The following is a 17,019-nucleotide window of genomic DNA, read 5'->3' on the forward strand; positions in this document are numbered from 1 at the left end:
CCAGGCTGAGTCGCCTCAGCCGTGAGGAAACGTCCTCGCCTAGCTAGGCTTCCAGGGAGCATTCCTGAGAAGGCATGGTCAAGGAGCAGCTAGCAGCTTCTGGGCCACAACCACAGCCCTGTTCCAAAGTGCTACTGGTGAGGAGCCCGGCCCAACGCCCCTGGTCCCGCTGCAAGGCCGCCGCCACCGCTCCCCCCCCCCCCCGGCCGCCCCGGAGGGCAGGCAGGCAGGCAGCAGCCTTCGGTCTGGTTGCTTACTGGCCGGAAGGCCCTGGGTTGGGCTGGCAGGGGGACGGAGCCCCTCCTCGCGCGCCTCTGGGGGCTGAGTTGGGTTTCATGCCGCGCTCTCCGCCCGCCCCTCCCTCCCTCCCTCCCTTCAGGTATGTAAACTATCCACATTGCGAGGCCCCGCTCCCCCAGGTGTGTGGGGGGTGCTGATGGGCACGGGAACATTCCTGACACGGCGTCACCGCTTGAGAAAGGCCTTCACCTCCTCTCCCTGCCTCTAAGCCATTAAGAGCCCGGCCAAACATAAACAGCCGTGTGGAGGCTTGAAAGGCACTTGGGGGAAGGGGGGAGAGCGGCACACAAGGGGGGGGGGGCGTTTAGGGTTTTAGGCCGTTGCCCTCTAGGGAGGGACGGATTTGGTAAAATCCATCCGTTCTGGGTTTTGCAGATTATCAGGTGCTTTTCGTTCCTTCTTCTGCTCATTGACAGAACTGGTTTCCCCCCCAAATTTGCACGAATTCGCACTTGCAAAAATGTACAAATCCCCTCCCTCTCCCCCAAATGTGCATTTTCATGCTTCAGCCTTTGAGGAAATGAATATTTTCAGCTGGTGGTTTTATTTATTTACTTATTTTGCGCATTTTCCTGTGACTAAATTTGTGTAAAATCCCAGGAAACGAGAAGAATGGCCCACAGGTTGGCAGAATCCGTGAGGCGGAATCGTGGGCTGAGACCCTTAGAACTCTGAGCTCCCCCGATGCCCCCGTGCCGTCGCTCTGTCCCACTCAAAGCCACGGTGGCCCTGCCCCTGTGGGGGGCACCATCCCCAGAGGCAGGCCGCGGCAGCCGTGACTGGGCCGCCGGTGCTTGCCTTGAGGACAGGGGCCGGGGCCGGGGCCGGGGCCAGGGGGGTGGGCAGCAGCGCCTTGCTGGCTGTGCTGGCTTCCAGGCCGCCTCCTCCTCCCCCTCCAGCTCCGCTCTTTCCAGCAGGCGGGGGGCGGGGGGGCATGAAGCGCCACCACAGAGTGCGCCTGCATCTCGTGCGGTTGCCACGTCCAAGGCAGAACTCCTCGAGGCTGCTTTCTGGCCAGCTACGGAGCAGCAGGCTGGCTTGGCAGACAGCGGCGTTGGGGGGAGCAGCGCGAGAGGTGGGGCTGGATCTCGGCAGCCCCATCTGCCACTTCCTCCCTCCCCTCCAGCCTGCTCCTCCTCAGGACCCCCCTCTCCCGGAGAGCCCCTCGGGCCCAGCGCTGGCTGCTGCTCCAGGGCCGCACGGCTCCCCTCCCTGCGGCCAGCCCGGCCCGTCCTCGCTCGTCTCCCGCACGTCTTGCCGCCTCTAGGTAGGAAGCGTCACTTCCGCGCTCTGTGCAGCAGTGGCGCCTGTCCTGGCGACGCTTAACGTGAAAGGACGGAGGATGCTAGGGGTGTTTTGGGGCAGCGAGGGGAGCGAAATTGGGAGGCGGCGATGGCCAGGGCACCGGGGGGAGGGGGCTGCTGCACCCACATCCCCCTCCTCAGTGTTGGCACTGCCCAGCTGCTGGCTGGCTTCTCTTGTGGCCAGTGTTGATCAGATTTAGTGGCGCTGGGAGGGAAAGAAGGGGGTTTGATGCCCCCCATCCCACTGCCGGTAGCGTTGCCCACAAAGTCAGAGGAAGTGGTGGGAGCACATCAGGGGAGGGGGCATGGGGGGGGCAGACAGAAGCCCATTTCCGGCCGGCCAACCTGAGCCACCCAGGCAGCAGTGGCTCCAGAGCTCTGGGCGTCTGCACCTCGGCATGACGTAAATCTGTGGAGAGGATGCATCTTTAGTTAAGTGAATGCATTCACCACCACCACCGCCGCCGCCTGCATGCAAGCAAGCGGACACCCACCGTCCACAAGGGCTCGGGGTCCTTACGTCCGCCAGTGATGACCTGACAGCAGCAACGGCCACCACAGGTAGAGCCGAGGGCGTCACTCGAGGCAGGCAGTGGCACAGAGAAGCAGGCTTTGGGGCCCTGCAGCAGCTCCTTGCAAAGGGGGAAACTGAGGCAGGTTACATCTTGCCTGCAAATCCGAGTGTGTCGGTGGTGGGAATAAATGTGCACAGTGTTACAGAAAAGCAATTATGGGAGAGGAAGAGATTTTTCTCCCCATCCCATAATACTAGTACCCGGGGTGGATTTTGTAAGATCTGTTCCGCCTGCGTTTTGCAGCTTGCCAGGGGCTTTTGCGTGCCTCCTCCTCCTTGACTTACGTCCTTATAAGCAATGTTTTAGATTGCTTTTCTGCTGCCAGCAACCCGACCCATTGCATAGCAAAGGCCAACTAGGGGGGCAACGTTTGGGGGTGGGGCAGTGATTAGGGCAGAGATGCGGGGGGGTGGGGGTGGGCTTTTTCAGGCCAAGGCAGAATTCCAATTTGGGTGGGGTCTTTGGGAGCAATATTTCAGCAGTGGGCGGGCCGGGCCAAGGACACATTTTGGAAACCGCCCTCCTCGTTGCATCTTCAAAATATACCCCTTTGCACGTCTACTCAGAGGGACTGGATTACTCGGGAGTAAACGTGGGCATATGGTTCTGAGGGCAGCCAAAATCAATTCCTTTGCTCCTGCAGGCCCCACTGCTATCCACATACAAGAATCTAAAGTCAAAACCCAACATATCTGCTGGCTATTGCTGCTTACTGCTCTCTGGTTTCTCCAGATTGCAGCACGAAATTGATCTCTCTCTCTCTCTCTCTCTCTCTCTCTCTCTCACACACACACACACACACTTTCTTTCTCTCAGTGAGACTCTAAGGTTGGCTGTGGGCGTCCGCCTTGTGCCCGTTCCTCCCCTGCCCCCATCGGTCCCCTGAGTGCCTGTGGGGGTGTTGGACTGTGCCCAGGTCCAGCACCCAGGCTGGCTGGTCTTCCCCCAGGCCTTTGCCCCGTGCCTGATAGGCGCTGGCGCCTGTGCTCCTGCACTGGAGTCGGAGGAGGAAGCGGAAGGCGCACATGCAAAACCTCCACTCATTTTGTCCACGTTCATTCGCTGCACTGGTCGGCAGCAGGAGACTGGGAGAGGAGGGGTCTGCCCACCCACAGGCTGAAGCGCTCTTGGTCAATTGGGACTCCGGTCTGGAAATAAAGGATGCAACTTGTTTGGGGCGGGGGCTGGGGGGCCCTGCACGCCCCTTGGGGAATCCAGTTTGACGCTTGGGAGTGCTGCTGGGCCCAGGCGGCAGCAGCTGTGGCCAGAAGCACTTCTGCTCCGCTGTGGCTGGTGCACCAGCTGTACCTGTTTTTGGAGAGCACGGATCTGGCTCCACCACCTGTTTATTCATGAAGAGGATTAACATCCTGCCCTTCTATCGTCATAGCAATACTCAGGGCGGTTTACAACAATTTGAACACCCACCGCGACATGCCTGCCGTGCCGTAGTTACATCAAGGCTGGGTCGCTGCCATGCCATGCTGGACCTGGGCCCGCCTTTGAAAGGTGCCCAGAAACGTTCTGCCTGTGCAGAACGTGGCTGCCAGGCCTTTGGGGGGAGCCAGCGACTGGGGGCACCTGACTCGGCTGTCGTCTTCACAGGCCTCGCTTTTGTTTCCAGGGCCATTCCAGAGTCCTGGTTGCGGTACTTGTACTGGAGGCCTTTCTCTGCAAAGTCCCACCAGTGCTGATCTGCGGTGTTCATACAAGCCAATAATTTGCGCTGCACGTTTTACAGAAATGGCAAAGTGGCCTGTTGAGGTGCCTCCGTCTGCACCGTCCCCTGGGCTGAATCTGCGCAGCGGGGCTGAGTGCGCGACCCCCGACTGGAGAGGGGTTGCGCCCGTGAGGGGCAGCAGCAGCCCTCAGAGCCACGGGGCTCTTCCTGGCGTGCGGGGGGGGGGGCATGCCAGACGCTTGAGTGGCAGACCGGCCCCGGCATCCTTCACTCCCCTTCCCTGTTCGTTTCTCCCCCAGAGAGTGTGTGTGGGGGGGGCTTGCCCTGCCTGGGTGTGTGTGAGTGTGAGTGTACTGTGGTGCCGCTTGTTCTCACAGAAAGGGAGGGGCTGCTGTTGTTGCAGAGTGCAAGAGAAGGAAGTCACTGCTCTCCCCCCCCCCCTGCTGCCCTTCAACACATTGGGAGACAAAACTCACTTTCTCCAAACACTGTTCTTCGTTTGGCTTCAAGGGAAGCTTCAATTATGCTGCTTCGTGTTTGTATAATGGATCCTGTTAAAATGGCGTCCCCGCAGAACGGGGAGAGAAAACTTGGCCGTGGCTGGGATGTGGGGCTCTGGTTGACCCCCTAGAAGGAGGGCCAGGCGGTGATGTGCAGCTCCTGCCCCGTTAGCTTTGGTTTATTGTGCTCTGAAAGAACATTTGGGGGCAGGAGGGGACAGACGGCGTGTGCCGGAGTCCCATTCGTATTATTCACCCCTTGACATGTAGGTAATGCGGAGCCATATTTGAATGTATGCTTTTCTCAGTTTTAATGTTGTTTGCCGCTTTAAGAACTCATTTGCGTTGAAAATGGATTGCGAACTTGTAAGTAAGTAAGAGCACTTAAAAATAAGTGTCTCAGCTGCAAGGGCAGCAGCTGCATTGAAGTGGAAACGGCAGCATAATACAGAGCGGCGCTGATTCCCGCATCCTGCCACGTAGATGGCATCAGGTGCATGTGCATTAATGCTCTTCCAGCACACTCCGGCTTCAAGGATAGAATCATAGAAAGAATCCACCCTGAAGCATCCCTGACAGGTGGTTGTCCAGCTGCCTCTGGAAGGCCTCTAGTGTGGGAGAGCCCACCACCTCCCTAGGTCACTGATTCCATTGTCGTACTGCTCTAACAGTCAGGAAGTTTTCCCTGATGTCCAGCTGGAATCTGGCTTCCTTTAACTTGAGCCCGTTCTTCCGTGTCCTGCCCTCTGTACCGTTTCGGGGCTTCTGATCACCCTATGGAAGGTACTAGCTGAACGCTTGTCAAAGCCAGCACCAGCCAGTGGTAAATACGCAGCGCAAACACAGCTTTGGGGGCAAATTCAGACAGCAGTTTCCTGCGTCCCCCCTGGGATCCTCCCCCCCCCCTGCTGACAGGGGAAGGAGGCTGAGCAGGACCCACAGCAGATGCCTCTGTTTCCGTGGGACCCGTCAGCCAGCTGGGTGGGGCAGAGTCTCGGAAGGTGGGGTGGAGGCCCAGGCGGGTGGAATGAGCGCAGGCCGTGCACGGCGTGAGGCCCTCCGATCCCCGACATAGAAGCCCTTTGGACGCGCCCTCGGACTCATCCTGGAAAGGGTCTAAGCAAAGCCCTGCTCTTTGAGCAGCTGCGACAGCTTGCCATTGCTTTGAAATGGACGCCGAGCGGAGGCTGTGGGCAGTGCCGGGCCAGGCGTGGCTGCCGCCGGTTTGCTGCCCTGCTGCCCCTGGCAAACAAGCCGCACAGCATGCTGGGTGGGGCAGAATTCACGCCGTCCTCCCCGCTTGCCAGCCGCCTTCCCTAACCGGCCGTATTCCTCCTTTGGGGGCCACTGGGTTGCTGGGGGGTTCTTGTTTTTACGGACGGCTGCCTTTCCATTGCATTCTTTCTCTTATTAAGCCTGCCCCCTTAGCAGATCACCACCCTTAAAGGGGACCTGAAAATACGTTTAAATAACGTTTAAAAATTAAATTTCGGAAGGCCTTGGCATCCCAAAGCTTATGAGGGAGAAGCCTGAAGGCGTGGGCGGGCCTCTCGCTCTTCCTTGTCGTGGTTGGGACAAGACCTCTAATCTCCAAGAGCCACCTGAAGGACGGCACTTTTGACGGCTTCATCAGCAGAGCTGGGAAATGGGAACACAACAGTTCTCCAGAGACTCATCTTAAACAACAACAACAACAATAAATGAATGCACGCTGCCGTCACAGCTTGGGGTGGCAGTGAAATCCATCAGCTGAGTGCACAAGGCAGAAATGATTCCCTTCGATTGTCTGCAGCTATCTGCTGCCTGTTATCAGTGTTGTTATTTTGGAGAATTATCTCTGTCGGATGGCCCAGCCCAGCGCTTCCCTGTCATGAATCTGGAATCCTTCATCCAAAGCAGGCCCAAGACCGGCCTTTGCTCGAAAACCCTCCAATGGAAGAGACTTCCGCAAGGCAGCCCATTCTGTTGCCAAACCGTTCTTTTTATTTATTTATTACATTTTTATACTGCCCAACAGCCGAAGCTCCCTGGGCGGTTCACAAAACTAAAACCATTCAAAGTATAAAACAAACAGTATAAAAACATGATATAAAATACATATTAAAAATTGATTAAAAACATACCATACATGATTAAAACATCTTTAAAACATTAAAACATTCTAAAATTTCACTGGATAGGCCTGCTGGAATAGATCAGTCTTTATTGCTTTTTTAAATGCTAAAATACCGTCAAGTTGACAAATTTCCTCCAGCAGGCCACTCCAGTCTGGGGGCAGCAGAAGAGAAGGTCCTCTGGGTAACAGTTGTTAATCTACCGTAGTTCTTAAAGTGATCCACAGTTATACACAACCTTCCTGACTGTCTCCGTTGGGTTTGGGGGTTGCTGTAGAGATCCTGAAATCCCCAGCTGAGCCTTACTGTAATGAGCAGGTCTCCAGATGCAGGAGATAGAATCCAGGGATAGATAGTTGCAAGGGGCCTCAGAGGTCATCTGGTCCAATCCCCGGCTCAACGCAGGGTGCAGCTACAGCATCCCTGACAGATGGCTGTCCAGTATTATTATTATTATTATTATTATTATTATTATTATTATTATTATTAACATTTATGTACCACCCCATAGCCGAAGCTCTCTGGGCGGTTTACAAAGATTAAGCAGAGAAGAGCGCAGCACTTCCTGAGACGGGTCTTTCCATTAGGACGTTTCTCTTAACATTTAATGGAAAGCTGCTTGCTTCCCTGCAATTTCCACCCCTTGGTTCTAGTCTAGGACCCCGGATCAACAGGCAACAACTCTGCTCCGTCCTTTGCGTGTCGCGGACGGCCTTTCAGATATTTGAAGGCTGCGATCAGGTCTCTGATTGACCTTCTCTTCTCCAGGCAAACACACCCAGCTCGTTCTACGGTTCTTTGTGGGATTTGGTTTCCATCGCAATTCTGGGTGCTTTTCTCTGGACACGCTCCAGTTGGTCGATGCCCTGAACATGTGGCACCCAGAACTGGGCACAGCGCTCAAGACACAACTTGGCCAGTGTTCCTCCACTGAGGCATCTAGCTGGGGTCCCTGGGGTCTTTGTTGTGCTAAGGCAGCACTCCCCCCCCCCATGCGCGCAAGAGGCTCTGTATGGATCAGGGCAAGTTCTCCTCTAAGCCCTTTGGCTTCTTCCTTTTAACACCTTGCACCTGTGGAGCTGTGTGATGCTCAGCTGTGCAAACTGAAACGGGAAAAGCTCCCATGATTCCTGCAGCAAAGAGAAAGTGGAGACATTGAAAGCTCTTAAGCAACATCACTCATCCCTTTAGCATTCTGTGCTTTAAAATGTCAAACAGGAGGGAATGATCAAAGCCGAAGCCGGAAGAAATGAGGCCCTCCTCTCCTTGTTGGAGCAGGTAATTGCCCCTTAAATGTCTCTGAGCCTGGCAGAGGAGCACAGACACCTCCCCCACCGGCCCCATTTGCCATGGTGGCCACAAGGCCAGGGGCTTGAGGAGGAGCAGATCAGGACGCTCAGGGAGGGCAGGGGAGTAGGGGAGGAGGGGGCCCTTGTGGGGCGCTTGGGCCTCGGCCGCCCTGCCATCGGGGTTCGCCCCCTCGGAGTGCCCCCCACAAAGCCAGAGACGCTCCTCTGTTGTGTGTCCACCTCTGCGCAGTCACTTCGGTTTGGCCAAGGCGTCACCTGCTTCCACTGGTTGAAAGGCATTGTGGAAAGGCCTCCACCCTCTTCTGGAAGGGGCCTGGATCCCCACCGGCCACAGGAAGTATGGAGAGCCACTGACTTAGGTGGCTTTAACAGTTAGGCAAATCCATGGACTTGGATAGTTTTGGTTTTGTATCATAGAATTGTAGAGTTGGAAGGGGCCTGCAAGGCCATCGAGTCCAACCCCCTGCTCAGTGCAGGAATCCACCCTAGAGCATCCCTGACAGATGGTTGTCCAGCTGCCTCTTGAAGGCCTCTAGTGTGGGAGAGCCCACCACCTCCCTAGGTAACAGATTCCATTGTCGTACTGCTCTAACAGTCAGGAAGTTTTTCCTGATGTCCAGCTGGAATCTGGCTTCCTGTAACTTGAGCCCGTTCTTCCGTGTCCTGCACTCTGGGAGGATCGAGAAGAGATCCTGGCCCTCCTCTGTGGGACAACCTTTCAAGTCTTTGAAGAGTGCTCTCATGTCTCCCCTCAATCTTCTCTTCTCCAGGGAGATGTACAACAGAACCATAGCTTTTAAATTATATATTGTTTTAACTTGGTTCATGGTTTAATTTGTTTTTGACTGTGCATATTTATTGTTTTATACTGTATTCTTTCATCAGTTTGCCACCCTGAGATCTTAATGATATAGGGCAGGATACAAATATTTTAAATAAATAAATAATAAATAGAACAGCAGAGTTGGAATGGGCCTACAAGGCCATCGAGTCCAACCCTCCACTCAATGCAGGAATCCACCCTACAGCATCCCCGGCAGGTGGTTGTCCAGCTGCCTCTTGAAGGCCTCTAGTGTGGGAGAGCCCACAACCTCCCTAGGTAACTGGTTCCATTGTCGCACTGCTCAAACAGTCAAGAACAGGAGTGTGTGTGTGAGAGAGTGTTGCTTTTGCACCCTGCTTATGGGTTTCCCAGAAGAATGTGCTCAACTACACAGCTGGAGGGCTGCCACATGTTGCCTTGCGTACCTGCGCGTGGGGGGAGGGTGCCTCGTCGTGCTGGTAGACCTAGTGCAGTTCGAATATGAGGTGCCTTTCGGAAAGTGTCTTTCTTTCTTTCTAAGCCGATGGGAGCCTGGTCTCTGAATGATTGTTTCTGCTGGGCCCTTGAAATGAGAGCCTTTCCCTCGCGCTGCGCTGGGCTTTGGCTCTTTGCTGCTTCTCCCCAGGGGCTTCGGTCAGCATCTTGGGGGTCAGCTCTTAGGCTCTGGCTGCCCCATGAAGATGCTTCTCCGCCCCCCCATCCCTGGCAGGGCCCAGAGAGCCAGCCCGGCTACACCAGCTCCTGCGACGACGCAGGGCCTTCCACGCTCCCCCAGTTTCCCGGAGGGCCCCCCTCCCTCCCTCCCTCCCTCCCTCCCTCCCTTCAGCTTGGGTGACCCTTCCCCCCCCCTTCCGGATTTGGCTGGCTCTCCCCTTTCTGGCTGCACAGCCAGTGCCACGCAGCCCCATCTGTTGCGCCGCCCCCCTCGCTGCTCCCCCTCCCCCCTCGCTGGCAGGGAGCCTGGACCCGTCTCCTTACGACACCCTTTGGAGCACATTCCTGCCTTTCCTGCCTTTCCCCAGAGTGGGATAGAGGCGAGCATCGAGCCCAGGCAAGAAGCATCTGCTTCCTGCCTCTCTGGCCATGTTTGTGTGGGGTACTTGCGGTGGTGCTGGTGGCAGCAGCAGCACATGGGGAAGCAGCAGACACGCAGCGCCCGGCTGGCTGGGCCTTTGCCTCCCCAAGAGAGCAGGGATTCTCTCTCGCCACGGCTCCCCCAGCTGCTGCGGCCACGGAGCCGGGGGTCCCTCTGGGGCTCAGAGCCAGCTCCGCCTCACCCAGCTAAGACCCTCTCTGCACCCCAATGAGTCCGTTCCCTGCCTGCCTGAGGGAAGAGGAGGGACTCCTATCGCCCACATCGCCCTAGGAGGCCATGGAATCATAGAATAGTAGAGTTGGAAGGGGCCTACAAGGCCATCGAGTCCAACCCCCTGCTCAGACCCGTCTGTGCGCCTGAGGCAGCAGGGCGACCGGAGCCAAGTTGGGCTTGCTCCTCACCCTGTTTGCCCCTCCCTGGGCAACACCACCACCACCCCTTCTGCAGTGCCTGACCAGCCCAGGGAGGCTGCTCTCCACGCCCATCGGAAGAGACTCTGGCGGGTTCCTGCCTTTGCAGATTCTGCTTTTCAGGAAGAGATGCAAAACATTCCCTTGGGCTGGGCAGTCAAGAGAAACGTTTCCCAGTGGAAGTGTGGCTGTTTCCGAAGGAGAGCCTGGCATGAAGCCCTTACTGGTTTCAAGCTTACGAATGCCATGGAGGGCCTTCTGGCAGGCTTCCTTGAGTTAAACCCTGGCCGGGTGGCTGACGTGCCCCGTCATACCGTGGCATGCTGACGTGCTCCGTAGTACCGAGGCATGCTGTGTGCCGGAAGGGCTCCCTTTCTTGACAGTCGAATGCCGGGGGTCAGCGTTGTTTCATCCGTTTCTCCAGTCACCAGGACTTCCTTTAACTCTTCTAAGATGGCCGAGAGCCATGGTTGACCATCCCCAACCTGCTCTTTGCAACTGCAACTCTCAGAATTCCGGAACGCTGCCCATCTCTTCTGGGTCTATCGGGCGTTGACATCTGAACACCTGGAGGGCACCAGGTGGGGCAAGGCGGCTTGAGTGGGTCTAGCCTCATAGAGTTGACACAGCCACAGAGGACAGGCAGGAAGACTGGGGAGACATGTATTGATGTGTTCCTAGTCACATGATGAGGCCGGTGTGGGTCACGAGGCGAGTGATGAGCGCTGGGCTGGGGGCCACGTGGCCATCTGATGGGTCTGCTCTGTGTCCAGATCATAGCTCACCAAGACTTGCCCAGCCCACACCAGGAACGCCGTGGCAGAGCGCATGCCAGAGGAGCTGCAAAATAGGCAAATGCTATTTTGGGCTGCATTAATAGAAGTATAGCTTCTAAATCACGTGAGGTCCTGGTTCCCCACTTTTTGGCCCTGGTTAGGCCTCATCTAGAGTATTGCGACCAGTTCTGGGCTCCACAATTCAAGAAGGACGCAGACAAGCTGGAGCGTGTTCAGAGGAGGGCAACCAGGATGATCAGGGGTCTGGAAACAAAGCCCTATGAAGAGAGACTGAAAGAACTGGGCATGTTTAGCCTGGAGAAGAGAAGAGAAGATTGAGGGGAGACATGATAGCACTCTTCAAGGACTTGAAAGGTTGTCCCACAGAGGAGGGCCAGGATCTCTTCTTGATCCTCCCAGAGTGCAGGACACGGAAAAACGGGCTCAAGTGACAGGAAGCCAGATTCCGGCTGGACATCAGGAAAAACTTCCTAACTGTTAGAGCAGTACGACAGTGGAACCAGTTACCTAGGGAGGTTGTGGGCTCTCCCACACTAGAGGCCTTCAAGAGGCAGCTGGACAACCATCTGTCAGGGATGTTTAGGGTGGATTCCTGCTTTGAGCAGGGGGTTGGACTCGATGGCCTTGGAGGCCCCTCCCAACTCTGCTATTCTATGATTGTAACTGCTGCCCCGTGCTCCCCTCTGGCTCCGTGGGCCTCTGGCTGGCCAGCCCAGCCTTGCCCGGTTGGATGCCATGCAGACGTCTGGCGCTCCCAAGAGCCACGCTGGCTGCAATACTTTGAGTTGCAGTGTGACACATCTGGAGGGCGTTGGGTTGGGGAAGGCTGGGCTGGGCTGGAACCAACAAGCCTGTCCTAGCTCCTCTGGCCAAGCAGCTCCCAGGAGGGGCCGCACCTCCGGGCGGCTGGCAGGGGCCACCTCGGCCGCGTCACAGGGCAGGCGGGCGGGTGGGTGGCTCATCCTCGCCTTCCCCCTGCTTCAGCGTTCTGCTTTGTAGTTCAGTAAGAAAAGAAATGGTGAAGTTGCTAATAATGGCTCTAAGAGAAAATATGCTACATCTGTTATGGATAGCAGTACAAAATTAGCTACTCACACCTCTGACACCCAAGATGTCTTCACTTAAAATACCCGTTGGCTTCCTTTACATAACTTGCTGATTATATTTAAAAGAAATACAATTTTGCAATTACTGTTCTTTCTGGTGTGCATCATTTTCTTTTTATGTTTATATATTTCTCCTTCATTAGTGCAGACTGAAGGGTGATTAGATCCCTTCAAACATTTTACAGAGGTTAAACGTTGATTAAGATTTAATTATTACTGTAAATAGCTTGGAATGACATATGGTGCAAAAACCTGACATATGTGCATTTGAATAAATGAAGTGCTATTTCCCAGGATGCACCGGGAACTGTTTAACAGCTTTGCTGAAGGGTTGTGCGGCACCTCATGTTAAGAATGCCTGGATGTTACATTTTGTTGGGTTTCTGCAGCTGAAAGCTAAGAACAGTTTTTCCAGTTTTTAAAAACATTGAATATTTTAAATACCTAAATTGTTTTGCACAATTTTTTGCTAATTTGTCTAACTAGGTTAAACATTTTCAAAAGCATTTAGGTTTTCCATGTAGGTTCCTGGCATTGTTGTGTCAGCCGTGGCACTGGAGCCAATCTCAATTAATTTAATATTATAACATATATATATATATATATATATATTTATATATAAAATGTGCCCACAGTCTAAAAGTGCAAGTGCTTCGTTTTGGGGTGTGCTGCTGAAAGGCAGGACGGTGAGTTCCGTCCAGATAACAGAGGCCGGCGGGCATTTTGGGATCCCTGGAAAGCACTTTGAAAATGCAGGGTGGGGCTTTTGCAGGAGGAGAGGAGAGGAGAAAAGGGGGGAGGAGGGGTGTGTGTGTGTGTGTGTGTGTGTGTGTGTGTGTGTGTGTGTGTGAGGGAAGAAAATCCTGCCGCCTCTTTGCTCTGCTGCGGAGACCGCATTGGCGCGCTTCTCAAGAGCGCTTCCCCAGGACCAGCACCCCATGTGGGGCTTCCCAGGCGCTTTCTGCAGCCCCCCTTCTACAGCCGCCGTGAGAAAGAGAAGTGCCGCTTCCCCCCCCCCTTCACCTTTCAGCTTGCTGAGGCAGCAGAGGGACGCGAGGGGGGGGGGGGAGAGACAACCTTGCGCTCCATGTGGGTTGCTTGTTTGTGCATCTGAAAACAGCCTGTCGTAATTTGGGCTCCCATTGACAGGGGCGTTATATGCAAGACTGTGGGTGGAAGGGAACGGGACACTGCAGATGCTAAGATCCCCGGGGTCTGGTTTGAACGTGGCTTGTTCCAAGACAGGGGCGACAAATAGGAAGGGCCGAGGAAGGTGGGCGGGTGTGCCCAAGGGAAGCGTGAAAAGCCCTGGGAGGCGGTTCGCACCATATCCGTGGGCAGCGGATGTCAGGGCAGGAGGGGTGGAGGCGGCCCCAACCTTTCGCTGCAGCTCTCGGCCTGAGAAAGGAGGGTTTCCCCTCCTGCCCAAGCATCTGTCAGGGATGCTTTAGGGTGGATTCCTCAGGGGGTTGGACTTGATGACCTTATAGGTCACTTCCAACTCTGCTATTCTATGATTCTATGATTTGCTGCTGATCTTCTCAGAAAACTGTCCTGATGTTGAAAGCTTCCTGGAAGTTAAGCCTGTGGGTTCTTGTGCCACCCTCCACTGAGGATGGAGAAATCCCCGCCTGCCCTGCTTTCTTTTTGAGATCTTTCGGAATATTTCAATGCTGCCAACTTTTCCTGTGCCGAATCTGCGTCTCCTCTCTAGGCTGCGCCCTTTGGATGCTCCGTGTTTGGAAGTGACCCTGTCCAAACTCCTTCCCCTCATCCCCCTCAAAGGCTGTCGATGGAAGACCGTAGATCAGCCGGGGGGGTGTGGGTGGGGGGCATGCAGAGGAAGGGGTGATGGAGGGGAGGCGTGGGGAGACGGAGGAAAGGGGAGCTCCGTGGGAGGAGCCGCCTCATGTGCCTGGCAATGAGGACAGGGAGGGAAGAGCAGGGCGCAACCTGGGCTCCTGTCACCGACGGGGGGTGGGGTGGGGGGGCCGGGGGCCTGCTGTCGAAAAGAGAGGAGCAGCCACATTGAACATTTGGGGGTGGGGTGGGGCCCAAAGGCATTCACAGGTGGGAGCGTTCCCATACCCGAAAAGTATTCGTTTATATAAAGGAAATAGAATTCCATGAAACCGCTATAAAAGATAAAGGAGCAAGTGCAGCATGAAACCCTCCAGCCCCGTAGGAACATGGCGGCTGTCAGTGCACCTCCAAGGGCTCTTTCTGCGCCACGTGGGTGATACGGGCGAGGAGGTGGCATCCTGTCGCTCTGGCAGGGTGTGGCGGCGGTGAGCAGCGAGGACAAGGCGGACGCAAGTGGCGGTGCTTTTCCGTTGCGTGAAGCGAAGGGGTGCTCAGGGAACTGCCTTCGCATAGCTTTTCCGTTGCGTGAAGCGAAGGGGTGCTCAGAGAACTGCCTTCGCATAGCTTTTGCCTGAACCCCAGTCTCCGCACACGTGCCTGGGCAGGGTTCAGCGCCTGCTTTTGCTCACTGGTCCCAGAATGCCCCCTTCCCCGGTGGACCGGCTCGGCCCTCCTGGGAGCAACTTTGCACCATCCACAGGTGTGCTAAGGCCCAAAACGCTTCAAGAAGCAGCAGGCCTACAGCTGACTGCACGCCAGGCCGGCCTCCTTACGTGTTTGCCCAGCAACCAGCCTTGCAAGGAGCCCTGTTTTGCCCTGCTGTCTCGCTCCGAAGCCTACCAGGACCAACACTGAGCCAATGGCTGCCGTGCCCTCCCCACTGTGCCGGCCCCCGCATTGCACGGCCTTGCTTGGCTGCTTCTCTGACCTCACCTCCCGTGTCTTTCCCTGTCCGGCAGATTGAGACGCTGTGCCTGGAACCCGAAATCGCCCAGGCCACCACCAGTAAGACCGTCGTCTACAACAAAGGCTTGTAGAAGCGCCGAAGATGGAGAAGCGTGGAAGGAGGAGAAGCGAGTACTACGAGGAGGAGGGGAGGGGAGGGGAGGGTGGGGAGAATGATTAATACAATAGGAAGGAGAAGGTTGTGGCTCGTAGCATCTTCCCACCGTTGAGAGCTGAGTGTAAATTAACACTTTCCCAAGACCCGGCGTCTCACGTTGGTCGAAAAGATTAATATTTAAAGTTTTAAATTAGCGACAGTAACAGCACAAAGAAAAGGGGGAGGGAGGGGGGAGCTGACATCCTGCATCTGCAGAGCCTTGTGGAGCTGATTGCCAGTGGCACCTCTCCGTGGCTCCGCGCCGCACTTTCCTTCCAAATCGTAGGAATTCCGTCTCGACACTGTTTGGTGCTGCACAGAAATAAGCTCTTGGTGCATGAATTAGCCGAAGTAGGCAAAGGGCGTTTTGATAATCATACTGTATCGATTCAGTGTCAATCTTGCACCAGTCGACATGCACAGAATCAATTTCAGATCCGTGACACTAGCTTTGATGCTAAACCAATAACAAGACGAAGGTCGTAAGCCTATTTGCACTCCCCCCACTCCTCCTCCTCCGCCCCCCCGCCCAATCCTGAGGGCTGCCTTGACTTCCCGCTGAGCCTCTCTTCAGTGGGGGCGTTCACAAGTTCCCTTTGCCACACTCTCATTGCAGTTGCCACTTGATCGCCTGGACGCTGCTGGGATGGGTGGCGGTGGGCCGTGGCCTCTTCTCACCCACCAGTGGGAGCCAGGTGGGAGGAAGCCGTCAAGCCCCCCCCCCCCGCAGCTCAGCTGTTGCCCATCAGAGGATGGAGACGTGTCCCGCGTGCTGCCGTTGTGCAGGGCCCGGCCCACGCGGCCGACCCCTCGTGCCAGGAAGCAGGGTGCTCTCGCCAGGCGGCCTGTGGCCAAGCCTGCCACTAGCCCTCTGCTGCACCGCTGCCTCTTCTCCTCACCTGCCCTTTGCCCTGCTGCCTCGTTCCCGGGGCTGTGCGACATCTCAAGGCGATGCGGCGGCCAGGAGGGAGGTGCTTACAGGCCCCAGCAGCGCCAGGCGTGCGGGGCAGGCGCTGTCCGCAAGGGTGGAAGCCCAGGGGCGAAAGCGAGCCCTCCCGCAGTGCCCCGGAGGCGGGAGGCCACCTGCTCTCGTGGGCCTCTGAGGGAGGGGGAAGCGAGCAACGCCCTGGTCTTGCTCGCAAGCGCAGGTCAGGGAAGGGAAGCCCCCTCCCCACTGGCCCTGCCTGCTGGCTGCCTGTGCACCTGCCAGGCCCAGCCCACTTTGGCTCCGTAGGGACCGGTCCCTTGCTCTTTGGGAGGAGGAGGGGGAGAAGGGACCCCTGGGACCCACCCCCACCCCTCCCTGGTCCTGCCGCCGGTGGGCCTGTCCTCGGCTGGCCCCACATGTTGGGGGGGGGGATTTCCACCCTCCCGCCATTCCAGCAGGGCTCCCGGAGAGCAAGCGGCGGCTTCCGTGCGCTGGGCTGGCGGTGGCGGCGGCAGCAAAGGCAGCCTGTGCAAACGGCCGCAGTGGGCTTGCCTAATAGCTAATTAGTTTTGCCATCTCCCTTAATATACAAAAGGAGCCTCGGATCTGGGAGAGCGACGGCGGCATTTGGGTTTATCATGTCCTATAATTGGGGAGATTGAGGAGGGGGGGAGGAGCCCCCGCCATGTTGGATGGCTCACCTCGGCGGCTAATAATAATGAGATGATCATCTCTTGTAGCTTTTAATTAGGAACTGAGCAGTTAATTGATTTCTTGGGTATGTTAATTAAGAAATAATGAGGCCTGCGTTGCAGCAGAAAGAGGCGGCAGAGGCCTCCCCCACCCCCGGAAACATAGCAGTCGACCAGGGCTGGGGACCGGCGGGGGCCGCGGTGCCACGAGAGCCTTCTGTGCGCAGGGCCTCGATGAGCTGGGCTCCCCTCCTCCGAGGGCAAAAACCCCCCCCCCGGGACCAGAGGGAGAGGCCCCTCCGAGGCCCCTGTGCTCCGGAGGAGGAGGAGGAGCAGGAGGCGCTGATGCTGGGAAGCGTGGCCCTCACGCCGCCAAGGCCCCGGCCTCCTTGTCTTCGTGCCGCCTCCGCCTCGCAGG

At 56.4% G+C, this 17,019-nt stretch overlaps 1 protein-coding gene across 2 annotated transcripts in view; it reads left to right on the top strand.

The window, feature by feature from the left end:
* The window catches only part of SFXN5 (sideroflexin 5), a 93,285-nt gene extending 78,334 nt beyond the window's left edge, over nucleotides 1–14,951 (top strand). For both annotated transcript variants that reach the window (XM_063135851.1, XM_063135852.1), the window contains one exon: nucleotides 14,839–14,951. In XM_063135851.1, the coding sequence (XP_062991921.1) occupies nucleotides 14,839–14,916 (78 nt within the window). In that variant the 3' untranslated portion in view covers nucleotides 14,917–14,951. The remainder of the gene's footprint in view (nucleotides 1–14,838) is intronic.
* Nucleotides 14,952–17,019: the final 2,068 nt, after the last annotated feature.

This window comes from Elgaria multicarinata, chromosome 10 (assembly GCF_023053635.1).
Source record: "Elgaria multicarinata webbii isolate HBS135686 ecotype San Diego chromosome 10, rElgMul1.1.pri, whole genome shotgun sequence".
Lineage (NCBI taxonomy): Eukaryota > Metazoa > Chordata > Lepidosauria > Squamata > Anguidae > Elgaria > Elgaria multicarinata.